This window comes from Dromiciops gliroides, chromosome 3 (assembly GCF_019393635.1).
Source record: "Dromiciops gliroides isolate mDroGli1 chromosome 3, mDroGli1.pri, whole genome shotgun sequence".
In the NCBI taxonomy this organism is placed as follows: Eukaryota; Metazoa; Chordata; class Mammalia; order Microbiotheria; family Microbiotheriidae; genus Dromiciops; species Dromiciops gliroides.
Genome location: NC_057863.1, coordinates 56,789,307 through 56,816,170, shown reverse-complemented (window position 1 = coordinate 56,816,170; position 26,864 = coordinate 56,789,307). Strand labels below are relative to the sequence as shown.

At 38.3% G+C, this 26,864-nt stretch overlaps 1 protein-coding gene across 17 annotated transcripts in view; it reads right to left on the bottom strand.

The window, feature by feature from the left end:
• The window catches only part of TRIP12 (thyroid hormone receptor interactor 12), a 173,910-nt gene that overhangs the window by 4,203 nt on the left and 142,843 nt on the right, over nt 1-26,864 (bottom strand). For 16 of the 17 annotated variants that reach the window (XM_043996483.1, XM_043996488.1, XM_043996482.1 and 13 more), the window contains 9 exons: nt 26,573-26,700; nt 25,098-25,249; nt 23,354-23,496; nt 21,098-21,254; nt 17,281-17,379; nt 15,416-15,530; nt 14,991-15,145; nt 9,465-9,629; nt 3,346-3,510 (listed from right to left, as the gene is read on the bottom strand). In XM_043996483.1, the coding sequence (XP_043852418.1) occupies nt 3,346-3,510; nt 9,465-9,629; nt 14,991-15,145; nt 15,416-15,530; nt 17,281-17,379; nt 21,098-21,254; nt 23,354-23,496; nt 25,098-25,249; nt 26,573-26,700 (1,279 nt within the window). Of the gene's footprint in view, nt 1-3,345; nt 3,511-9,464; nt 9,630-14,990; nt 15,146-15,415; nt 15,531-17,280; nt 17,382-21,097; nt 21,255-23,353; nt 23,497-25,097; nt 25,250-26,572; nt 26,701-26,864 lie in introns of those variants that run through there. The other variant, XR_006355722.1, reaches the window with a different exon arrangement.

The window sequence follows — 26,864 nt, the reverse complement described above, 5'->3', positions numbered from 1 at the left end:
ATTAAAGCTGAACTTTATCCTAACAATTTCTATTCAATCAAGAGTAAAGTTTCATATGAATATCATTTATGGGAAGAAAACATAAAAGTGTTTACGAAACAATGTTTTTGTTAAGAATTTTTTACGGGGGCGGCTAGGTGGATAAAGCACTGGCCCTAGATTCAGGAGTTCCTGAGTTCAAATCCGGCCTCAGACACTTGACACTTACTAGCTGTGTGACCTTGGGCAAGTCACTTATCTCCCACTGCCCCGCAAAAACAAAACAAAACAAAACCAAGAATTTTTTACATTAGAACAAAAAAACCTATTAGTTTTTGGTTTTGTTTTGGTGAGGCAATTAAGTGACTTGCCCAGGGTCACACAGCTAGTAAGTGTTATGTGTCTGGGGCCGGATTTTGAACTCAGATCCTCCTGACTCCAGGGCCGGTGCTCTATCCACTGTGCCACCTAGCTGCCCCGAACCTATTAGTTTTGAGAAAGATGGGGCTAGAATCTCATTAGAACACATATTGTTTCATGATGTAGTAACAGAAAACTTATCAGAAATGCAAATTCATGATTGGTTGCTTAGCTGAAGAGGTACACTCACTTCTGATATGCAACTGCTAAAGCAATGCATGCTTGTTCTTGTTAAGTAAGCAATAATAACACAGAGCTTAACTAAATGGAAATAGGAATCCTTTTATATTGTGACTCCCTCCTTTATAGATGAAGAAATGAAGGCCAAGTTAGGAGTAGGTGACTTGACCACAAAAGCAGAATGTAAGAGTTGAAATGAACCTCGAAAGCCATCTCTGACGCAATCTATAGTGGAAATCAGATATAACACCCACTATACAAGTAGCATCATCCTAATGCTGAGTATTTATGTGGCACTAACTGTGGATGAGGCAGGATGCTTTGCGCTGTCCAAATATACAACAGCCCTGAAAGGCAGGTGCTACTGCTAGGACCCTTATTTTAGAGTTGAGGACAGTTCTAAAGACAAGACATACTGGACTTGAGCGACTTGCTTCGAGTCACACAGCTACTAAGTGTCCAAAGCTAACTTTGAACTTGGGTCTTCCTGTCTCTGAGCCCAGCACTCTACTCCTAGTCTTACATGAAGACCTCCAGAGAGGAACCAGTACATTCTCAGGCAGCTGATTCTGGTTTTGAAGAGCTATTTTCCCTTCTATCAGTTTAAAACCTGCTTCTTTGCAACTTTTACTCACTGACCCTCCAATGTGTCCTTTGGGACCCAACAGAACCAGTCTGATTCCACCTGATGGAGACAGCCATCTTGTACTCCCCTTGCCCACCCCACCCCACCCCACCCCCAGCCAAGTTAACTGTCACTTCCTCCAACAGTGTCCCATCTGTTGTGTGACCTTGAAGCCCTTCATAACCCTTGCAAATCCCATGCAAGAAAAAGTGGACCTATTTCCCCTGCCCAGTTATTTTGCAAATAAACCAATTACAGTTGAATTCCTGATATCCACTGATTCTCTGGGTCCCTGCTTCTCCACACAGCCAAGGGTCACGCCACTCAGAAGGTGGCTGCAGCTTTTCACCATGGCTAACAGGAACACAGTGGCAGCTTTGCTTTGTTACGTATGCCAGCACAGGAAGCAAGCCAGTGGCCTTCAGATTTCACCACCCGTAAGAGGTTAGTCAAGAATCAGAGTTGAGTATTTTTGATCATATTAATATATTAACAACAAACACACTAACCCCTCCTCCCTGCAACACTGGTGGGAGGTGGAGAGAGATAACACCACCTTATACCACCTTAGTCTCTGGAGAGGGGATTAAAGTATTTGTTTATCAGACAAGGCTCTAAGCATAATTTAATTTTTTTTTTTAATTAGGAAGTTTAATCCTAGACTAATTGAGTTAAAACTATACCATTCAATTAAAAAAGAGCATGGCTTTTGTTGGATGGGAAAGAATTACAAACAAACAAAAATAGAATCTAAAACTTATTGTCGTAATTCATCAGGCAAGCAATATATTTTCACTATATAAATTTGAAGTGCTAAAGTTTTAAGTCTACACAAACCATTAACAACACTGTGTTGTGATTTGCTTTTGGTGGACTACAAACGCAGTCAACAGTGGGATATGGCAGCCAAGAAAGCTAATAAGATTTTAGGCTGCATATTGTTCCTTATTAAACAAGGAGGGGAAGAATGCCCTGTACTGTGCCCCGGTCTGGGCATCACATTTTACCAAGACACCGATGAGAGCTAGAGCTGGGCCTTTTGTTTTCATATCACATTCATTACTGGCTACACCCCCCACTCCAGACCTTATAACAAAAATTAAGATGTCTATGTATGTGTTATTCAACAACGAATATTCCATTATCCATTATCTTCATATACCACTACTTATCTAACTGTCACAAAATCAATCAATACCAGCTTTGTTTCCAGAAAGTGGAAACCTGGAGAAGAGAATACTTAGAGGTAGAATGATAGCTATTTTCAAGTATTTGAAGGGCCTGCTATGTGGTAGAGGGGTTAAAAGTTCCCCACAGTACTAGCAACTCAGAACTAGACATTGTAGAACAAGTTTCAGAGGCAAATCTTAGTCCGATGTCAGGAAAACTTCCTAACAGTTAGGGCTACATAAAAGTGGATGGGAAGGGCAGCTAGGTGGTGCAGTGGATAAAGCACTGGCCCTGGATTCAGGAGTACCTGAGTTCAAATCCAACCTCAGACACTTGACACTGTGTGACCCTGGGCAAGTCACTTAACCCTCAGTGCCCTCCCCCCCCCCCCCAAAGTGGATGGGATGGGTTGCCTAGGAAGCACAATAGTGGGTGGGTTCTCCTTCATTAAAGGTCTTCAGGCAAAGGTTGGTATTGACTGGATTAGATAGCCTCTGTGGTCTATTGCAATCCTAAAATGTGACCTGCTACCATTTGTTTGACCAAAGCCTATCACACATGATATTATCTAGTATTAATTATGCACCTAGAACATAATGAGCAAAATTATATTTCAATACACTACTAGATATCTTTGCACCAAATACCATCATAAGATTGACTCTTTAAAACTGGTAGATGGGACAGCTAGGTGGCACAGTGGATAGATATAGCCCTGGCCCTGGATTCAGGAGGACCTGAGTTCAAATCTGGCCTCAGACACTTGACACTTACTAGTTGTGTGACCCTGGGCAAGTCACTTAACCCTCATTGCCTCACCCCCCACCCCCCTACCCCCGGCCCCAAAAGAAAATTAAAAAAAAAACAAAACAAAACTGGTAGAGTTAGGACTACACAGAAGAAAAGCACTGAGTAAAGACAAAGTTATAAAAACTTCCCTCCCCTTGAAAAAGTTCCTCTGTATTACATACTCGTAGATATTCTTCTAAATTGTGGATGGTGACAGGTATATCCTTTCCCCCTTTCTTTAGTTCAATGTTGGGAAACCCTGGTAGTGTGAAATCCAATCCTAGGTCTTCCACTGAGCAGCCATTCATATTCAAGGTCTCCAACGCATATTGTAGACTCTCTTTGGTCTGAAAAGATGGAGGGGGGAAAAGAGTAAAGCACAATTCATTAATTCATATTACAATTAGCTCAATTTAAATCAATACAGCTTAAGATTCAAACTAATAGTATTAAAAAGAAATGTATGAAGAGTTTTTGCAATAATAAAAAGAGATGTGATTATTCACTTCTTCCTTTCTTGGGACTGGGATTTATTTTTGAGTTGTGCATTAAAATATAGCTAGCTAAAAAATTCATTAAGTCACTGACAGTGCAAACCAAATGCATAAACTTCTAAAGATTACCCAACAATTCTTAAAGACTATGTATGGTTAACAAAAAGCAGTTCCTTAATCTTTACTTTTCAGTTGTTTCACTTGCATTCAATTCCTCACGACCCCATCTGGAGTTTTCTTGGCAAAGACACTGAAGTGGTTTGTCATTTCCTTCTCCAGCACATTTTACAGATGAGGAAACTGAGGCAAGCAGGGGTAAGTGACTTGACTAGGATGACAGTGTCTGAGGTAAGCTTCGAACTCAGGAAATGAGCTTTTCTGACTTCAGGATTAGCACTCTATCAGCTATACCACTTAACCACCTTTAAAATACTCTAAAAAAAAAATTTAATTATTATTACTCCTCAATGAAATGAAGTTCTAAGAGTCCAAGAAAATGTCAGCTGACCACACCACACAGTACTCAGAACCTTTCATTGAGTTTTTCCTATCCTTGGGTACTTCTAAGCAGATATTTTCCTTCTATAGTGTCCCATATTTGAAATAAAAATAAAATCATCGAAAAATTCTAGAAATTACAGGGATGTTGCAACCAAACATTAAGGGGCATTACAATCCTTTAAAAAGCAGCCTCTGCGTTTCATGCTTAAATAGGAAAGCTCAAAGATCAACAGGGAAAAAAAAAAGATAGACCATTAGTTACTTTTGGGTTCAGTTGAAAGACAAATGACCATAAAAAGAAAACGATCTAAAACGATCAACAACTAAAGTTTCAGGATAAAAAATAAATCCACATAAACCACCAGCATTTTTACATTATTACCAACAAAACCCAGCAGGAAGAAGGAGAACTTCCATTTTAAAATAATTACAGACAATATAAAATACTTGGCGTCTACCCACCAAGACAAACCCAAAGACTACATGGAACAAAATAACAAAAACACTTTTCACACAAATGAAGACAGAGCTAACCAACTGAAAAAACGTTAATTGCTCATGGGCAAGATGAGCCAATATAATAACAATAAAAATACCATCTAAATGTAGTTATTCAGCAAGACATAACAATCCCACTACCAAAGAATTATTCTACAAAGCTATAAATAACTTTAAAATTCATCTGGAATAACAAGGAATCAACAAGAAGAAGAACAACAAAGTGTGAAGGCAGCCTAGGAGGACTAGATTTCAAACTATACTACAAAGTAGTAATCATCAAAAGATTAATCTGGTACTGGCTTAGAAATAGATAAGTGGAATAGATTAGCGAAAGAGCAGACAGTAGTGACAATAGTAAGCAAGTATTTGGTATAAACTCAAAGATCTAAGCTTTGGGCGTAACAACTCACTATTTGACAAAAATTGCTGGGAAAACTGGACAGCACTCTGGCAGAAAATTCAACATTTCATGACAGAAACTCAACATTTCACACTTGATGGCAAAATAAGGTCAAAATGGGTAAATGGTTTAGACATAAAGGTGATAGCATAAGTAAATGAGGGGAGGAAAAATTACCTGTCAGATCTATGGATAAGGGAAGAGTTTATGTACAATCATAAGACAGAGAGGATCATAGGACAGGAGATGGATAATTTTGATTACAGGAAATTAAAAAGGTTTTACACAAACAAAGCCAACATAACTAAAATTAGAAGAAAAGCATGAATCTATAGGGAAAAAAAAAGTATTTTTTTCTGATAAAGGGCTCATTTTTCAAATATGTAAGGATCTGAGCTCAACTGATAAAAATATGCACCATGCCCCAGTTGACAAATGGTCAAAAGGGCATGAACAAGTAGTTTTCAGAAGAAGAAATTAGATATCCATAGTCAATATGAGAAAATGCTCTAAAAACAACTCTGAGGTATCACCTCACCTGTGTCAGATTGGCTAATATTATAGAAAAGGAAAAGGACAAAAACTGGAGGAGATGTGGAAAAATAAGGACACTAATGCACTGAAGGTGGAGTTGTGAACTGGTCCAAACATTCTGGAAAACTATTTGGAACTCTGTTCAAAAGACTATAAAGCTGTGTATATCCTTTGACCCAGTAATGCCACTATCAAGTCTGCATTCCAAAGAAATCAAAGGAAATGGAAAAAGACCTAAATGTACAAAAATATCAACAGCTTTTTTTGTGCTGTCAGAGAATTAGAAATTGAAAAGAAGCCCATCAACTGGGTAATGGCTGAACAAGTTGTGGTACGTGATTATGATGGAATACTATTGTGATATGAGAAATGATGAGCAAGACAGTTTCAGAAAAAACTCAAATATTTAAATGAACTGATGCAAAGTGAAGTGAGCAGAACAAGAACATTGTTCACAGAAATAGTAATGTAAGGATGATCAACTGTGACTTAGCTACTTTGATCAAGAGAATAAAGCAAGGGGCAGCTAGGTGGCGCAGTGGATAGAGCAGCAGCCCTGGAGTCAGGAGTACCTGAGTTCAAATCCGGCCTCAGACACTTAACACTTACTGGCTGTGTGACCCTGGGCAAGTCACTTAACCCCAATTGCCTCACTTAAAAAAAAAAAAAAGAGAGAGAATAAAGCAAGATGATTCCAAAGGACTCAAGACAGAAAATGCTATCTACCTCCAGAGAGATAAATGATGAATTCTGAGTACAGATTGAAGCATATTCTTTTCACTTTATTGTTCTTGCTTTTTTTCCCCTAACATGGCTAATATGGACATATATTTTGCATGACTTCACATGTTTAACTGTGATCACATTGCTTGCTTTCTCAATGGGTGAGGGAGGGGTTGACACAAATTAAATTTAGACTAACAGTATATTCTAAATAAATTAGAGCTATGGATTCAGGGTAAATTTTATTTTTATTTACTAATTCATTCATTTATGAGAACATGTCTTCCCCACATCTTACCCAGGCTGAAAATGCAATGGTTACTCACAGTCTCATCTCCAATACTGGCCAAGAAATCTTTAAGTGGATCTGTTTTTCTGATCAAGAATTCCTTAAGAAGCCTAGTGGCATTCTGCTACTAGGGACCACATCGGTCCTGAACTTAGTGGAGACACCCAGTAAACCTCAGCCCTATTGTAACTCAGAAATTCTCAACTCAAGGGACCTAACTAGCCTAGCTTCCTCCACTATCAGGGATTACAGCCATGACTCATTAAACCCAGAATATATTTTTAAAAAAAATTTTTTTTTTTGGGGGGGGGGGGGAGAAGACACCAATGAGGGCTAAGTGACTTGCCCAGGGTCACACAGCTAGTAAGTGTCATGTGTCTGAGGCCAGATTTGAACTCAGGTCCTCCTGAATCCAGAGCTGGTACTCTATCCACCGGGCCATCTAGCATATATTCTTAACCCAAACAAGGGACAATAGCAATTTCAAAAGATAAAAGACAATTTCAATTACATGTAAATTGAAGATTTTTTCATGAACAAAATTAATGCAAAAGTAAAAAACAAAACAAAAAACCTAAATACCTTTTTATCAAATATCTCTTAAGGGCTTAATATCCAAGATATAGACAATGGAAATACCCCCCCAAAAAAAGAATAATTAATTCTCAGAAGAATGCTCCAAATCTCTAGTAAGAAAAAGGCAAATCAAAAGAGCTGTGCAGTTTTATCTCACACCCCAAAATGGGAATGGAATTGTAGAAAGACAGGCACACTAAAATGCATTGTTGGTGGAGCTATGAATTGATCCAACAATTCTAGAAAGCAATTTGGAGTTTTAGGGACTTGAATCCAAGTAGCTACTTTTGGGGAATGGCTAAATAAACTGTGATATATGAATGTAATGGAACTTTACTGTTGTGGAAATTTATTTTGATTTGGGGACCCTACCTTTGGGCTGAGATTAGAAAGCCTTAGGCCCTCAGGGTCTCTTCTGTGTGGGAGGAGCTGGTGCCCCTTCCCCTCTGCTTCAGCTGAGCCAAAAAGCCCCGTGGGCTGTACAAGGTGCCAGGTCAGACAGCTGCGGGGTAAAAGCCCCCAGCTCCCTCTGCCCAGAGTGGAGCTATCCGAAAGATCCCAGATAGCCTGTGCTGAGGCCTGTGAGGCTGGGCAGCCCCCCCCCCCCCCCCCAGCTGCAGCCCTGGCTGGAGGATTAGCTTGGTCTGTGGGGACGCAGGAAACCCTGAGATTTGAGTGGAGAGAAAAAAAGGTATATATAGACCTGGGAGTTAGACCGGAAGCGCCGGGGGGGGGGGGGGCTGAGAAGAGGACTGGAGGCAGCTGACGAGATTAGAAAGGTTGGAGATAGAGAGGAGAAGAGGTCAAGGGGAGGCTGACCAGATGGCAAAGGTTGGTCAGATGAGAGACGGGGGGGACGAGACGAACAGTAACATGTGACTAGGAGCAAGGAGGAAAGGCCTGCGGACAAGATTAGAGGGGCGGCAAAGGCGGCCGAAGGGCAGACTCACAGAGCAGACAGACAGACTGACCAGGAGGCAGCGGAGAGCGCAGATGTGGTCAGCACAGGGTACAGGTTGGAGAAAGTGAAGATTAAGAGGAGTTAGAAGAAAGTAGCTGAGCAGGAAAAGCGAGGCGGCTAAGGCCCTTATTGTATTAAAGAAGTTCCGAGCAGCAGGTGGGACACCAAGACACACCGCAATGCAGTCAGGTTGTACATTTTATTTCCCCGTATTCCTGATTTTAAATAGTATCTCATAAATAAACTCTGCTTTGATTATTTAGTTAAGAGGCTTATTAATCCTGTGCTTATCAATTTGGGGAGTGGAGCAGTGTGGTGGAACTTTATAAACGGCCCACATTAAATTAACAGCAGTCAGATAGCCAAACAGTCAAAAATCCCCAGATTAGTCCTCCACTCAGAAAGCTTAGTCCTCCAGTCAGCTGTAGCCCCCAAAATTAGGCTAGTCAGTCAAAATATTCTACACTGTACATGAAGATGTGGGGAATATGACTGCATACAGGGAAGAAGGAAGACTAGAAGAAGTGACACAAAGTGAAGTATAATCAGGAAAACAACATATACAATGACTACTACAATTTAAGTAGAAAGAACAACTAAAACTGAATGCTGTTATATTATAATGCCAAAAAAGTTTGACCTCAGAAGACAGGTGAAAAGAAATTTCTCACAGCTTCTTTGGAAGAAGGACAGGACCAAGAATGTGGATCACTGTATGTATGACTTTTTCAATAAGATAGTTTATTTTGCTTAACTTTTTCCTTCCCATTAAAAAAAAAAAAAAAGGTATTATAAAGGGATGGGGAAGGGGCAGGAGAAGGGTTGGAGGGTTGGGGAAGAGGACATGGACAGAAGCATATAATGAAAAATGAAAAAAAAAATGTAAAAGCAAAAGATTTTTTAAAAAATATTTTAGATGAAAATAAAGCCAATGGCAATGAGTCATTAAATCACTGCCTATTCCTTTTTTTACTACCAGCTACACTGATGTACTCCCTGTGAAATTCTTAGAATTATAATTCATTACAATTTTTTTAATGGAGGGAAAATGTTATTTTAATAATAAATGCCTATAACAAGTTACATAACAGGGGCAGCTAGGTGGCGCAGTGGATAAAGCACTGGCCCTGGATTCAGGAGGGCCTGAGTTCAAATCCGGGCTCAGACACTTGACACTTACTGGCTAAATGACCCTGGGCAAATCGCTTAACCCCAACTGCCCAGCCAAAAAAAAAAAAAAGAAAGAAAGTTATATAACAATACAAAGATTAAAAAAAAAGTAAGAATGAATGTGGAACATTTTCCTCATTTTCTATGTTTACCTGTGATTTATCTTGTTCAAGTCTTTTCTTTTGTCTGACAATATCTTCTAGATGATAAACTGATCTTGCTACAACTGGGTCAATATCAAACAAATCATGTGATGTAAGTGAAGTTTCTTGTCGAAGCATCCATTTATAAAAAGGCAAGCCAAGGGGAAGGTCCACCTGAAAAGGGAAAATGTAAGATATTCTGTAATGAGACTAAGTTTCTGTTATAAATTACATTTTTATATAAGAAGTTTTAAAATGACAAGAAATAAAAATAAAAGTAAAACAACAAACGCAATGAGTTCACTAACTTAGAACACAGTTTCAAGCAACATTTCTAATATTTCCACAAGAGAAATGGATTGTTTAATAAATTTTAAAACCACAAAAGTACAATATATGAAATCTCCAAATTCCAATAAAAACACAGAGTTTCTGGTTAAGTGGAAGAGTGCTTTTGCAAATTTTTAGCAACAGAAGATTTGGTTCAAATCCTACCTCTGGTTCATGCTAGTTCGATGGGAGCATTGAGATTAAGTAATTTGACCAAGGTCACACCCCATGCCAACCTCAAAGTTCTCTAAACTGGTCAGACATCAGGCAAAAGAAAACCAGAGTACTCAGTGGCAAGTTAAAATGTAGTACTATACACAGGGCTTTAATAAATGTTTGCCAAACTGAAATAAATCTGGCGAAATCTGAGCCACTGTGAAGTCTCCCATAATATTTATTCACTCATATTCCCATTTTCCTTAATTTTTTGTGCTTGAGTAACTAGCATTACATTACTTTTTTTTTGTTTGTTTGTTTTTTTGTTTTTTTTTAGTGAGGCAATTGGGGTTAAGTGACTTGCCCAGGGTCACACAGCTAGTAAGTGTTAAGTGTCTGAGGCCGGATTTGAACTCAGGTACTCCTGACTCCAGGGCTGGTGCTCTATCCATTGCGCCACCTAGCTGCCCCTACATTACTTTTTAATGAAATTTCACAGCAGAGCTTTTCATTTAAAAAATTAATGGAAACAATGATAAAATCTTTTTTCCTCTCCACTCGACATCATAACTGCTTTTTCCAAAGGTGAAATTCTAAAGCGAAACATTTGTAAAATACTCAGAAAGAAACAATTTATCCAACTTAAATGAGCCAAGGATCAAATTGACAACTTTTCAGAAGAGAAGCCTAAGATATAAAACATCCTGATCTTCTGGCCAGAATTGAAATGTATCTACTAGTTATGCACTCAAGAGCTAGCATTTTATAAAGTGCTTTAAGGTTTGCAAATGCCATTTTTCTTCACAAAAACCTTGAAATGTCGGTACCTTCTTATTATCCTCATTTTACAGATTAGGAAATGAAGGCAAAAAGAAATTAAGTGACTTGCCTAAGGTTATATAATGTGCAAGGTCTTCCTGACTCTAAGTCCAGTACTCTATCCACTGTGCCACTTTGATGGTAAGAATGTGCCGGGGGCAGCTAGGTGGAACAGTGGATAAAGCACCAGCCCTGGATTCAGGAGGACCTGAGTTCAAATCCGCCCTCAGATACTTGGACAATTCACTTAACCCTCACTGCCCCCCACCCCCCACTCCAGGGAGTGTAAGGAGAAATATAACTGCTGGTGTTAAATACATAAGGAACTGCTTCAAAGAAAGAAAGGAGATACCTAGAAATTTATGGAAGACAAAAATCCATGAAAGGAACAAGTAGTAAAACCCATGTCAGAAGATTCTAAAGTTTAGGCAACAAAATAAGAGGAACCGGAGGTCCTAAAGTAAGGAAGCCAATGTGTTATCAGGAATATGCCTGAAACCTGGTTAGATGGACCAAGGCTCTGGAGACCGCACTGCATATTGTGACTATCTAACTCATGGAACTAGAGAAGCACATAGAAGAGTACAGGGAGAAGGACAAAGGAGGAAGAACTAGATGGGGTTTTGTCTCCCTCCCTGGAAAGGAGGCACTTGGCAAACAGATCATGAACCTGAAGGGGCATGTGGTATGGTCACAGAGGAACTTCAGTTAGCCAGACATCTGCTAGTGCTTGCTCTGAAAGCACAACAGCTAGTCAACTTCTGACTTGCCTTAGTGAAAATGTCATCCTTGGGGCAGCTAGGTGGCACAGTGGATAAAGCACCGGCCCTGGAGTCAGGAATACCTGAGTTCAAATGCTGCCTCAGACACTTAATACTTACTAGCTGTGTGACCCTGGGCAAGTCACTTAGTCCCAATTGCCTCACCAAAAAAAAAAAAAAAATCTTATGAAAACAATTATTGAAAACTATTTTTACATCTAACTGGAAAATAATAAAATACTTTTATGATTGAAGAAAATAAAAACAAGGTAACAAAAGACAAATTGGGAATATTAAAGTTCAGTTTGTATTGAGGCTACTGGGAAAAAAGGAACATCCAAAAAAGGGAAAGGCTGGGCAGGAAGGTGATTTCTGAGCTGCTACATTCTTTTTGTTTGCGTTTCCTTAGAAAAAGAGAGTGACCTTTACACAAGAAATGGCAGAACAACATCTTATATGACTTATTCCTCTCCAAGATAAGACAAGAAGAGAGCATGCTTAGCGGTACATCATACCATGGTCCATAGACAACCAGCAGATTTCAAAGATATGTTTAAAAAAACACAGGAAACAGGAAATGTACAGCAAAATATGTTCCACTGGTATTTGGGGGAGGAAGAGATCAGAGAATGAAAACTACAGGCCAGGTCAGTTTCACTTGGACTCCTGGAAAAAAAAATCTTGCATGGCTTGTTCATGAACAAATCCTATCTTTATTGGGCAGTAGACACAGCCATGTATTTTCCTACTATTCTTATGGAAAAGATGGAGAAACAGATATTACATAAGAATACAATGAGATGGAATGAGAACTGACTGACTCAGACCAGTGCTTGGTGCTGTGCTGTTTAACACTTCTATCAGTGATTTGGATAAAACCACTGATGGAGTGCTCATAAAACTTACAAACGGCACAAAACTGCAATGGATAGCTAACACACTGTATGACGGTCAGGATCCAAAAGAATCGTGACAGGCTAGAGCATCGGGATGAATCTAATGAGATTAAGTTAAAATAATGATAAATGTAAAGTCTCACACTAGGATATAAAACATCAACTTTACAAGTATAGCAGGGATAGGCAACAGATGTTCCAAAATGGATCAGGGGGTTTCTAAGGACTGCACAGGTGAATCAGCAGTACACTGTGGCAATCAGAACAAATGCAAACTCAGAGGGCATCAGTAGGGGCATAGTTCTTCAAAATAGGGAGCTGACAATCCCGCTGTATTCCACTGTTTGGGAACTCATCTGATGCTGTGCTTCATTCTGGATCCCACAAGAGAAGAGCATAGTCAGCCTAGGTGGTTGAAGGGCTTTGAGGATATGACATATGAAGACCAGCTGAAGGAATGAGGAATATTTAGCATGGAGAAAAGAAGACTAAGAGGGAACATAATAGTTGTCTTCTAAAGGGCGGTTGCATGAAAAGGGAATAGAATTGTCCAGTATGGCTCTGAGAGCTGAACCAAAAGCGCCAGTTGTCAAGTTGTCAAGTTGTCAAGAGCTGGCGGAGAAGACCCCGCAGCACACGCTCTACCTCAGCCGCCAGGCTGATGAGGCCCTGGTTGGCGCCGAGGCGGTGGTGGCGGCCAGGCTCACTTCTGCTGAAGAGGAAAGGCCAGAGTAAGGAGCTAATGAAACCACTTCCTCCCACTGGACCTGTGGCAGTTGATCAGAGTGGTTCCATTACAATAGCCATTCATGCCAAATCTGGCTCCAAACAAAATGCCATAACAGATGTGACAACAGAAAACATAAGTGTAGCTATTTCTGCACCTCCATCAGAAGGGGAAGTTAATATAGAACTATGTCAGTCTCTTTCCAAGGTCGTGGAACTTAGGAAGAGTGATGTTATCTTATCTGATTAACAGAAGCAGTTATTAACGAATTGCTAGTCTTTTTTTTTTTTTTGCGGGGCAATGAGGCTGAAGGGACTTGCTCAGGGTCACAGTTAGTAAGTGTCAAGTGCCCGAGGCCAAATTGGAACTCAGGTCCTCCTGAATCCAGGGCCAGTGCTTTATCCACTGCGCCACCTAGCTGCCCCAAGTGATGTTATCTTAAATAAGGGTAGTAAGTCTCATGAAAAAGTGGTAAAGATTTTGGCATCTAAAACTCCCGAAGAGATTTTGGAGAAATTGAAAAAGGAAGCAGAAGCTCCCTAAAACAAAACAAAACAAAACAAAACAAAACAAAACAAAACAAAAAAAAATAGGCAGAAATAAACATTATGTTTTGTGAACTTTTTTTTAAATACTAAAGAAGTAAATTGGTAAAGAAGAATCTAGACAATACTTGAAAGAAAAACAAGTTTGAAAATATTCTCCATGGAATACTGGAAAAGTCAAAATATCATACAACTCATAAGGCAAAGTATGCTGCAGCCAAACTTCAGTTACTACTGCCAAACCATTATGGTCTTAGTTCTTAAAATTTAGAACTGGTTTGTTAATATTACGTACCTCCCCTAATGCTTATTTTATGGACTATTACTTAAATTTTATGGAAATGTAAGGAATTGGTTTTGATTTGGGGTTTCTATGACCGCATCTTTGGCTGGAATTGGAGCACTCGTACGTACTGGCTTGCGCTGGACACCTGCGTGCCTGCATGGGCCTGGCCAAATTATGAAGGCAGCCCTGCCATGACTAGAAACCTGGTGAGGACAGGTCAGGTGATCTTTGGCTGAGGGGCTGGCATTTGTAGAGCTGCTTGTTAGTTCTGTTCATCAGGGTTGCCAGCCAATTAGCTTGGGGCTGTGCATGTGGTCGGCCCTTTTTCCTGTGAGAGAGGGGGTTTCTGGGAGACAGAAGGGAAGAGAGAGCACTCTAGCATGGGCGGTAGAGGGAGCGAGACACTGGAATGCTGTGCAGTGGGTTCTCTTTGAAATTGCTGATTTCTGGGTGGTGGTTAGTTGTGTATTTTATCTTTTTCCTTCCTCTATTCCCTTTTTCTTTGTTCCTAGTTCCATTAACCTTACTTGTGTTTTAAATTTGTTCCCATTAATAAACCCTATTTTGTTTAAAAAAATTTTAAAAAGTTGTCAAGAGGCCACGCTAAGCTTGATGTCAGAAAAAGAGTTCCTAATACTTCATACTCTCCAAGAGCGAGATGGCTGTCTCAGTAGGCAATGGATTCATTCTTTTTCCAAGTTTTCAAGAAAAGACTGTGGGGGGGCAGCTAGGTGGCGCAGTGGATAAAGCACCGGCCCTGGATTCAGGAGTATCTGAGTTCAAATCCGGCCTCAGACTTGACACTTACCAGCTGTGTGACCCTGGGCAAGTCACTTAACCCCCATTGCCCTGCAAAAAAAAAAAGACTGTGACCACTTGCTGGGTATATTATATGGGGCATTTCTTTGTATGGGAGTTGGGCTAAATGGTCACTGAGGTCTCTTCCAAAGCTCACATTCCATGTGTCTGTGAAAACATCTTTATTTTTAAAACATTATTGTAATCTTCAACTTACCAATCTGAAATCCATGATAGCCTTGGCCATTAATTTCCCTAGAAAGCGAAACTTCATCTTAACCTTAGCAATGTGCGCTGGTTTGGCTGTTCTGCCAAAGGGAAGTGCAAACAGGCCTTGGAGATTCTGGATATACTTGGTCCCTTCTTGGCTTCCTGTAACAAGAGGCGATTACTGATAAGCTCATTACGTTCTTGACAAACTAACAGTCCCAAACTATCGAGACAAATTCCATTTTTGTTACTTGTTACATTCCCTAAACGAAGCATGTAAAACACGGAAAGGAAGAAAGCCTCTAGTCCAAGCCCTACTTTGCCAAGACTGACAAGGCAAGGAAGTGAGAGGCACTACAAAAACGTGGAATTAATGAACCGTGAAGCTGTCAAGCTGTTCATGACGGAGCATTCGATTTCGCCCCAAATCACCTTTTGGATTAGTAAGAGTTACTTCTTCGCCTCTCCAGAGGCCTAAATCAGCTCTCTGTAGTTCCTGAGATACAAGTGCATAAAATTCCAGTGTAGGCCCAAGACCTGTACCAACCTAACGAAGGAGAGAAAAGAGACCCATTTTAGAATTTATGCAGACTCTGTCTTCCAGTCAATTCACCAAAGGTGTGGTCAAAGTAGCCATACAATGGGCAGTATTGTGTCATTTTCCATTGCCCTTTATGTAATAATTCCTTCATTTCTGGAGTGAAGAGGAGGAAACTACAGATACTAAGATCATGGTATACAGGAAAAGAAGACAGCACAAACACTTGGGTCTGAAATCAGACTGTGCCTTACTAAGTCACTTCCTTTCCCTGGGCCTCACTTTTATCCAATTTAAAATGAGGGGATAAACATGGGGAACTCCAAGGTTGTTGTCCCTTCTTAGGGGACTACTACCGTGACAACACATGGGCCAGTGAACTATTCTAATCCAATCTGGCAACAAAAACCCAGATATTGTCTTGAAGCTGTCGTGTTCTTGTTTTAACTCAAACCTTAAATTGAGATATAGCTGTCTTCAAAACTGGTACGATGCAAAATTCCTCTCTCCCCCATCAAGACATTTACAAGTAGGAAGGGATTTTAGAAATCACCTTGTACAAACCTCTTGCTTTGAAAATGAGTAAATTGAGGTTCAAAGTGTTAATTAGATTTAGTGCTGGAAAAGATGACATCAATTCATCAATCCTCTTTATTTGTCAATGAAAATGAGGCTCAAGAGTATTAAATAACCTGTCCAAATCCACTCTACTCCTTCAGCTACTTTATGGAGGAGGATCAACACCAGAATGGAGTTCGTTTCCAACTTTCTTTTAGCTATCAGATAGTTGGCTTTGTTTTTTTTTTTTTAAGACAATACTGTCTAAAATTTAACCAGTTGTTCTTTTCTCCAAGAAAAAAAAAAAATGCCGAGTTAATAACTGCTGTCCACTAGAGGTAGGAGTATAAATGAACAGGTGTGCTTTTGTCCTCAGTAAATAAAACAAGGTGAGAAAATCTCCCACAAAAGCCACACTGAATCAATCCACTGTGATTCTTACTTTAAAATGCTTGTAATCGGGGCAGCTAGGTGGCGCAGTGGATAGAGCACCGGCCCTGGAGTCAGGAGTACCTGAGTTCAAATCCGGCCTCAGACACTTAACACTTACTAGCTGTGTGACCCTGGGCAAGTCACTTAACCCCAATTGCCTCACTTAAAAAAAAAATTTTAAAAAAAATGCTTGTAATCACTAATAATACTAAAACAACTCTGAGGTGCTACCTCAAACCCATCAGATTGGCAAAGCTAACAAAAAAGAAAAATGACAAATGCTGGCGTGGCTATGGGAAAACAGGTTCTTCATTGTACTTTTGGTGGAGTGTGAACTGGCCCAGCCATTCTGGAGAGCAAACTGAAACAACTGTGCATACCCTCTGATCCAGTAATACCACTGCTAGGTCTATACCACAAAGAAATCAAAGAAAAAGAGAAAGGGTCGATACATCCAAAAATATCTTATAGTAGCTTTTTTTGTGGCAGCAAAGCTTTGAAAAGCGAGGAAATGTCCAAGGATATGGGAATGGCTGAACAAGTTGTGGTATATAATTGTGATGAAATACTAGGACTGTTTCTATTTTCTACCTGTATTCCCAATTTTTGGCACATAAAAAATCCTTAACAAATAAATGCTTTTCCTTTCCAAAAAGAACTTCACAGAATTTTCCCCACTCCAAAAAGTAATAGGGATTGTTCCATGAACTTATTCAAAAGAGGTTTTTATCAAAACAATTGGTTCTCAACTAATGGAAAAGCTACTTACTTCATTCTCATACTGAATTTCCAACATGGCCCTTGAGCTGCCAAGATCCTGCATCACAGACTCTGCCTGTTTCAAAAGTTCTTCTCTGTTCACAGTTCGCTGGGAAGAAGAATTCATTAGAAAAAGTGGGACGTTCATTAGGTGATAATTCAGAAACAAAGCTGCAGCTGTGTCTTGAAGTACAACAAAATGTAGCAACATCATTCTGATTAGGACAAAAAATGGCTAACCCATTATTGTCATGCATTGGGTGATGGTAAAAATTCAAATTTTTAGAACTGTTTGATCATATCCTATGACTACTTTTCTGTGGGACTACAGCTTTTGGCTTTACGTATTTCTGAGAGTTGTGTATGTATTTTAGATACTGAACTATAAACACCTTTCCCCCAGGCAACCACTTTCTTATCGTGGATCCACTGCTTTTGTTTGTGCAAGTTATTTCAATTTCATGTAATGAGAATTTTAGATTTTCTTTTATAATTGTTTGTCTCTTGTTTGGTTAAAAATTTATGCCCCACTCATAGGAAAAGGTATATAATTCTCTTCCAAATTTTTAATATTATGACCTTTAATATTCAGGTTACAATCCATTTTGAATTTATTATGGAAAATGGTAAAATATGTTGGTCTAAGCCAAAATGCTGCCATGCTGCTTTCTAGTTTTCCCAGTCAGTAGTCTGATGTTGTTTTTTTAATCAAACAGGAAATTCTTTCCTAAGTAATTTATTTTACTGGAGAACTAGTCTTGTTCCATTAAACTATTTTTCTAGTTTTTAGCAAGTATAAAATGGCGTTTAGGGTCGCTCATCTTCAATATAGTTTGAGGTCAAAAAGTTCTAATCCTACTTAATTCCTACCTTTTTTTCATTATTACCCTTGATATTCTAGAGCTTTTTGGTTTTGATAAATTTTGTTAGTTTTAGTCACCTCTAAAGTAGCCTTTTTGTATTTTAATTAGGATAGTATTAAAACTGTATATTAACTTTTACTATTCTCATTTTTACTACAGTAGCATGGCTCAACCATGAGCACTGAATATTCCTGTAGTTATTTAAGTTATTCTTAATCTTTGAAAGGAGCACTTTGTAATCAAATCTATATAAGGATTGAGAGTGCTCTCACAGAATGCTTTTATGCATTTTATAGTTATTTTGAATGTAATTTCCCTATTATTGCCTTCTGGATGGAAATATTGTTTATTTTGTAGCCTGCAACACTTCTGAAATTCTAAGTTTCTCTGTTGATTTTCCAGACGTTTCTAAGCGAACCATCATGTCATCAGCAAATAGGTATAGTTGTTTTCTTTTTGCCTTTCTTTAAGCCTTTCTCTGCTGGTACTGGCATTTTTATAATTGTATCAAATAAGAGTGGGGAGATGGGGCATCCTTGCTTTATCCCTCTACTTACTGGGAAAGATTCTAGGGTAAATCCCATTACCTATGATGCTTACTTTTGGTTTTGGATTCTTTTTATGACATTAAACAAGTTCTCACAATCTGGGAGGGGAAAAGGGAAAATATATAGGGGGAAAATCTAAGGAATATGAAAACATCTTCTAGATTATACTTTTTATATCCCCCTACATACACTCCTATTCAATTAAGTATAGTCAAGCTATAAGTAAACACCCAGGGATATCGGGAAATGTTACATTTCCAAATGAAGTATCCATTACTACTTTTGTATCAAAGAATAAAAAAGGATTAAATAATGAACAATTACAATGTAAAAAAAGCATTGTTCAAAGTGCTGAAGATACAAGTTGGAAAGAAAATATCATTCTTTGTCCTCAAGGATCTCACATACTAATGGGGAAGATAAAACACAGAGATGGCTTCAATTACAAGTCAGATATAAAGGGTACAGCAAAAAAGTCGATAGTAACACATCTTCTCTAAGGTCACTTTTACTGGTAAAACCACGTTCCCCTCTGATGCTGAGCTACTTGACAGTGCTGAGGACTTGGATGCCATGGACGCATCCCTTCAAGTAGTTATGGCACACGGGAGGGCTACAGAAGCAGTTGCCGTGTAATACAGCTATAGGGTTTGTTTACTCAAAGGTGGCTATGAGAGTCAGGCTGGAAGAATTCTTGGGCTTAGAGGCTAGGCTCTCTCCATCGGGGTCTGAGGTAAGGTGGTCAAAGTGGTATCAATGATTTGCCTGAGACATGATGCCTCCTGTCTCTCCTTCAGGTGCCTGGCTGTTTCAGTTAGGTTGTCTTGTCTATCCCACTGGGGTCAATGGGGATGGGAGAAATGGCATGATTTCAGTTAGTTGATGTCAATTGCTTCATTTTATTTTCCATTCCTTTTTTAAGGTCATACAACATTTCTTACTTCTTTATACTCATGAGGTTTGGAGCGTCAAATGGATGAGATAGTCATGGTGATCTAGATTTGAGGTGTGGCTTTGTGGGAGTGGACATATCAGAAAGGTTAGGCTGTGTCAGAAGCAGAGAAGAGGGGCCAGAGGAGATACATGATGAAGTGAGGCAAGAGAGATAGAGTAAAGTCAAGGAGTCTAAGGACTTAAAGTCTGCAAAAAAATACGGTTGTAATTTAGAGTTGCAGCACTGGCTCTGGAGGTAGGGGAACTGAATTAAGATTCCACTTTGGGTATTTACCACCTTGGTAAAAAAGTTAGCCAAGGGGCAGCTAGGTGGCGCAGTGGATAGAGCACCAGCCCTGGATTCAGGAGTACCTGAGTTCAAATCTGGCCTCAGACACTTTACACACTTACTAACTGTGTGACCTGGGCAAGTCACTTAACCCCCAACTGCCTCATCAAAAAAAAAAAAAAAAAAAGTTAGCCAAGTCATTTGAGCTGTTAGGGGCTCTCTGGAGTCAAGGACAATGAGGGTCTGAGAGATGCTATGGTCCAGGAAGTGCTGGGTCAATCAACCAGCCAATGAGTATTTATTAAGTGCCCCTTCTGCATTCTAGGCCGCTCACTTTGTATGATACAAATCATGGAATAATGCCTGCTTGCAAAGAATCTCTACTCCATTAAGAGCTAGAAGTAAATATGTACTACATAACCAGAAAGTGAGCGAATACAAACATATTCACAGGGTTAACTAAAAATAAGTTTTAGGGAAAGGGAATTAATTAGCAGCTTTTATGTGGTAAGCAGTGGCAGTGCCTTGTCTTTAAGAGGGAAGGGCAGCAGAGTAAATGCAGAGAAGGGCTGGGATGTGAAAAATATATAAAGCAAATCACAACTTGCTATTAATCAGCTTGAGTTTTTCCAGTAAGTCCAATTAGGAAGAGATGTTAATAACCTCAGGAGGAAAAAAAGATTCATATGTGGACTAAGTCAGTCATGATGGAAATGAATGGAAAAATATTGTGATGTGGGAAAATAACTGGGACGTGAAACTAGGAGTAGCATCATTTTAATGAATAAGAATAGACCAAAACTAGTTGTTGAAAGGAAAGATGGTAATATCACAGCTGGTATCAGAGACCACCAGCAAAAAGATTTGTTTTCATTATTCATCTGTGCTTATGTGGTGTTCTCTTTAAATACTCCACCACCCCCTCCCCTCCATCCGCACACCCCACCACCATCCCCATGTCCTCCTCCCCATAACAATCATGTAAGCTACTTGAGGACAAGAAAAATTTTGTTCTTGTGATTCCAGCATCAAGCACAACACTCAGCACAAGGAGGTGGAGTACTTCAGAAAGAAGGAAATCAATGGAGTCATTTAGCACAACTGGACTATATTAGCTCTTGTTTTACTTGCAAATTTAACTAAGTTCAAAAGAAAAAAAGACTTACTACAAAAACAACTTTCTGAAAAACTTACCTTTTTTCTATCAAGTCGAGGGGCAACTCTGCTATCCTGAGAGTCTGACTGATTGATTTCTGGGTTGGTATCAAGTAACCTCTGCATGGCCCGGTCTCGATCAAATGCAGTAACATAAAAAAGCATTTGTCGAGTGTCAAAGGGAAAGAAAAATGGGCTGGAAAGAAAGAAAGAAAAAAAAAAAGAAGCTTAAATTTTAAGCAGCTAACCCTGAGCAACAAGAAAAACCCAACTATGCAAATACAAGATTGAGGCAAATGCACGGTTCTGGTCAGTCAGAGAAGTTTTTGTGTTCTGGAATCAAGCACAGTTGTCTCTAAGACAAATATGTCTGTTACAGCATATCTGCTGAACTGAATTTTAAGTGGTCAAAAAGGAAGCTAGCTGGGTCTGGGTTTTATTTTGCTCCTCTTAAAAATCCTTTTTAATGTAACCAATTTTGTCTATTTGGTTGTGTTTTTAAATGAATTTTAAAATTTTAATAATCTGAATTATCTTTTGGCTTAACCTTAATGAACACCTTCAATCAAAGTTACACGATTCTTTAAACATGTATAAAACACAATAGACATTTTTGGGCTTTATGCATGTAAGTACATACAAAATACGTACATATAAAAATTATTAATATCTAGCACTTAGTTTCTACCATGTATCAGGCACTATGCTAAGTATTTTACAAATATCTCCATTTAAAAAAAACAAAAAACCAAAAAAACCCAAATATCTCCATTTTAGAGTTGAGGAAACTGAGGCAAAAAGAGGTTAAATGACCTGCCCTAGATCACACAACTTAGGCATCGTCTAAGGATGGATTAATAACTGTACTGTGGATGCATGGATGGATGGACAGATAGATAGCAGTGCAGTACGTAGAGTACTGGGCTTAGAGTTAGGAAGACCCAAGTTCAAATCCAGTTGTAGACACTCGTGTGCCCCTGGGCAAGTCACTTACCCAATTTGCCTCAATTTTCTCATCTATACAATGAGATGGAAAAAGAAATGGCTAATTACTCCAGTATCTTTTGCAAAGAAAACCCCAAATGGAGTCATGAAGTCAGACATGACAACTGAACAACAATATATGCATAGTGTGTACATGTATAGTTGTGTAAAATCTTAATTAAGTTCAACGTCATCATGATTCTGTGTCGAGTTGTTGCTATGTATGTAATTTTTAAAAATCATGATGAGAGATTATATAAACATTTTAAATTTATACTTACGCCTATTTATTTGCACAATTTGCTTGAAACAATTTCACAGGCTTACGTAGCTACAGCTGGTAATCAAAATAAGCTACTTGTTTCTTTACTATAGGTTTTCCAGAAATTTACTGTTCCAATTTGTATGACTGATTTCATAATATCAACTTGGCAAAAAATTTAATACTGCCATCCCTTCCCCAGTATATATAGATCAGTATATTTCAACATTAATTTTAAAAAATTAAAATACAGAAGTCTGAGTGAATACTCTACCTGTCAAACACTGTATTGCTACATTATACTTTCTTAAATGTGTCATTCTTGTGCCCATAATAGTAGTCATTTCTTCTAAATATTTTCTTGAGTACACCTCCTAATTTTAGGGCTTGGGATGGCAACATAATTTCTCAGTATGATTATACTGAACAATAAAATGTTCCATTGAGGGGGAAAAGGCCCATTTTGGTTTCGTGTCCACCATGCACACATGTAAAACCACTGCTTAAGATATATGATGTGACCAAAAAGTTGGCTTCTTATGGTTTTGAGTCAATCACTGAATGTTCCAATTAAGATCTGATGTATAATAAACTGGATGGCTGGTTTGAAAAATTTATTAGAAACCAAAATCTGAGAAAGTAAAGTGTAATCAAGTAATGAAGAGTATTGGTTCTTACTTCAAATAGATTATAACCATTATTTATTTGCTTATTGTCTCACCCATTTGACTGAGAGCTCCTTGAAGGCAATGCTTCTTTATATCCCCAGCATTTAGAACAATGCCTAGCATATAGTAGGTATTCAATGAATGTCCTTAAATGTTTAAAAGTAGGGCTTAAGAACTTTTGCTATGAAGAGTTATTCCATGTTTTCCTATGTTAAAGTTATCCCATTATGTGTACAACTATCACATCCAATATTAAAATCAACTCAAGGCAAGGATTAATCTCCCCCCACACACACACCCCTAGTATACTACAAGTTTTAATTATCCTTTCTCTCTTATGCAGCATGCACATGAACAATGTTCAAGCAAGCCAAGTCATACCAGGTTTTTCCAAGCTCAGTGAGCCATGTTGGGATGTTTCCTGTCATGATTACCAAAGGATCCTGAAGCTGCCTGTTTGCTTTTGCTGTCAGTTTACTGTTGTTAAATTCACCAGTCGGAATTATCTCTTTGCACATCGCATTCTGTAAATTTTTTAAAGGCATGTTATTAACCAACAATAACATTTTCTGAAACATTAACCCACCCCCCCTTTTAAAACTAGGAATCTCCTTTATTTAGAATCTCTCATTTATTAAACAAAGCCAACTCATGAGTATATTTCAATAAACTAGGCTCTTTTTGGAGTACCAGGCCTAATCTAAGGCCAATGTTTCTGGTTTCCTCCCTTCTGTTCTTCTAACAAGTCAACATTCACTTGGCTCCTTGCCCTCCTCCTCCACATCAATTGTCAATGGTTGTACTGAAAACAATGTCAGTATTTGGGAATCATTATTCTAGTCCAAATAAGAGACAGATTCATATTTTTGCAACTTGGTTCAAAAGGTTGTCCACAATTATTATAATCATTTTATGAAAATAAAAACACTATTATTGACTTATCATATATTCAAATTCCATTTACAAATAAGTCAATAATACTGAGAATAGCATTCTATTTCTGCTCAACTTCAGAACTCAATTTAAAGCTATTTGACCAAAAGGTACATAAAAATTATAAAATAAATGCTAACGGAGGGCATCTGTGCAGTCAAATTTAGCCAAGTATATTTCACACACACACACACCCTTTCCCAATTTTGCTGATGCTAAGACATAGGGAAAAGACTTGTCTAAGGTTACAAAGTGAGAACACCTTCAAAGCCAATGGATTTGGATGACACCAACCAATCACCTTGAAGCAGTGTGTGAGGACCGCCTCTGTTCCAGATCTATAAAAAGGCCTCCACAAACAGCTTGCTAAGGAGTTCCTAATTAAAACAGGCTTCTGGAGGAGGACTTCAGGAAGAACCCAACCAAGCTGGAACTCTAGGCTAGGTAGGACTTCTTTTTCATAACCTTCTGAACTCTTTGTAAGTATCTGTATGCTCTAATAAATGTTTAATGCCCAAAGCCTTTTAATTTTTGGTGACCACAATTAAGATTTTAAACATCACAAAAGTAAGTTAAGTGGCAAACATGAGGGGTTTTTGGGTGGCTGTTTAATTCCAAACAGGAAACATAACAGGCATTTCTATAAACTTGAGTAAAAGGCAAAAGTGTAGAAGGTCATACAAGAAACTGCAAATCTCTGTTCTGTGTAGCTTGCTTTTCTATTAAAATATAAAACAAATTCAACAATGCAACTTTGACATTTTTCCTTCTTGTCTGTGTTTCTTTCTACACTTCTATTATCTTCTGAACATTAGAAAAAAAACCATGTTTCAAATGACAACCTTCTCTTTCTCAATGATGGAATCTGAACCCAGGACTCTGATTCAGAGTTTCTTCCATTAAAGACATTTTTAAAAAAATTTTATGGTCTGCCTTAATTTCATGACTTGACAGTTCTTAGCAAGAACACTCTTAAACACTTGCAAAGCTTAAATAAGAACACAGGCCAGAAGAAAAAGAAGAACGACATGATTAAGGTAATATTCCATGAGATCAATAATATACCATTTATTCTATAGAGCCAATTTCTATTTCTACCTCTACTGAGTTGTTATTACTCATCATAAAAGACATATTATGAAATACTGAAATTAATCTGATACACAATCTCAGAAAGCTAAAGGTTACTCACATCATATAAATAATACCAATAACGACTGATGGCATGTAAAACTCTTAAAAGTAGGATCACATCTAATGAAGGGTCTTCAAAAGTTATATTTTCAGGTGGGGAAGATATGAGGTAAACTTCTAAAGGATTTGATACTGATGGGCATACTCCATCTAAAGGAAGAAAAATCAAAGTAAAATTTGACTATTATAGCATATGTCAATAGAGCTGATGTCATTTATTACTCAATACAATAGCTAGTGTGAATCCAAAGTGATAATTCTTATAGCTAACCATCAAGTAAGAGTAAGCCATGTTAGGAGGATAATTAATTACAAAGCAAAACTGTTATAGGAAAACAACAATAAATTGATGTGACATAATTCAAACAACTTCAAATAATGACAGCTGAGGTTATGTTCTTAAAGGATTCATCAACCTGATACTGGCAAATTACATAATCAGAACAAATGTTTTAAAACCTAATTCTTTTCATTTGTGAGTTTCACTTATTTTTATAAGCTTAAGAAGTAGAACTGACACAGCAGACTAAGACAGAGTTGCTGTACTTTATATAACCTGAAGCCTAGTTTTGGATGGGGCTATTATGTTTAATGAAGGATGATAATGCAGTCCTAGCCATCCTCAAACACGAAGAAAGAGAAAACAAATAGAGCTTCAAGTATGACTACCCCACCCCCACCCAGGTTAAGCCGAGAGAGCTGGCGATGAGAGAAAGACATGAATATATGAAGGCAGAAAAACCTGGGAAGATTTTCCATAACACCAATGGAAACTGAAGCCAGTCAAAGCAGGTTGTTTTAAAGTTTGGATGATATAAAACAATGCAGGGGAGAGAATAAAAATGAAACCAGATGCTGTGGAATTATAGTGAATAAGCTCAGTGACCAAAAAAAAAAGGAGGGGAAAATGCATTTCTCTCCCTTTTGCAGAAGTAGGGGCAACTGGCAAAGAACATCTGGGAGGGCAGGGGGTGAGGGAGAAGATATATTTGGAAATCAAGGTGATGTAAAATAGCAAAAAACTGTTGTTTCCAAGGGGGAAGATCTTCCAATGAAGTAAATGGTAACATAGAATTCATTTCACATAAATAACTTTAAAACATGCTTCAAAGGCTCTCAAGGGTACAGACGGGATCCATATCACCAGCCCCTCATATGATACTTCACATATAGAAGGTACTAAATGTTGCATATGATGTAACAGATCTGTCAGTAAGCGACTTTCTTACCTAAATTAAAGACAATAACAGTCTTTCAAGTTTCAAAGGTTCTAATTTCAAAAGGTTTCAATGTCAGGGTTAAGGTGGTAGAAAGTTTAAATGTATCTAATTCAATTTTTTTAGTAAAACAAAAAATATCTCAACATTTTAAAATACTTCTTTAAAACTATAAATTTTATAAGATAATGCAAATGAGATAACAGTTTCTAATCACTGCACACCTTTAAAGCAAGTTACTTTCTAGAAAACCTACCATGCCACAATTCATCATGCTTTTTTGCATTTCTAGGGGAAGTTTTTGTTGGAGCTGTTTGGGCCCTTCCCCTTTTCCCACCAACAGAGTCTTTACTACCATCTTCATCTTCTCTTACAGGTTTATACCTAAAAGAATGACATAAAAGCATCCAACATATTGAGAGAGAGAGAGAGAAAGAATTCAATAAGTAGACAAAAAATTCCTAAGTATTAAAGATCGTGTGTTGAAATCAATGAATTGAACAGTAAAGAGTAATAACCAAGCAAGTTTAATTAATTAGTTGTACAGA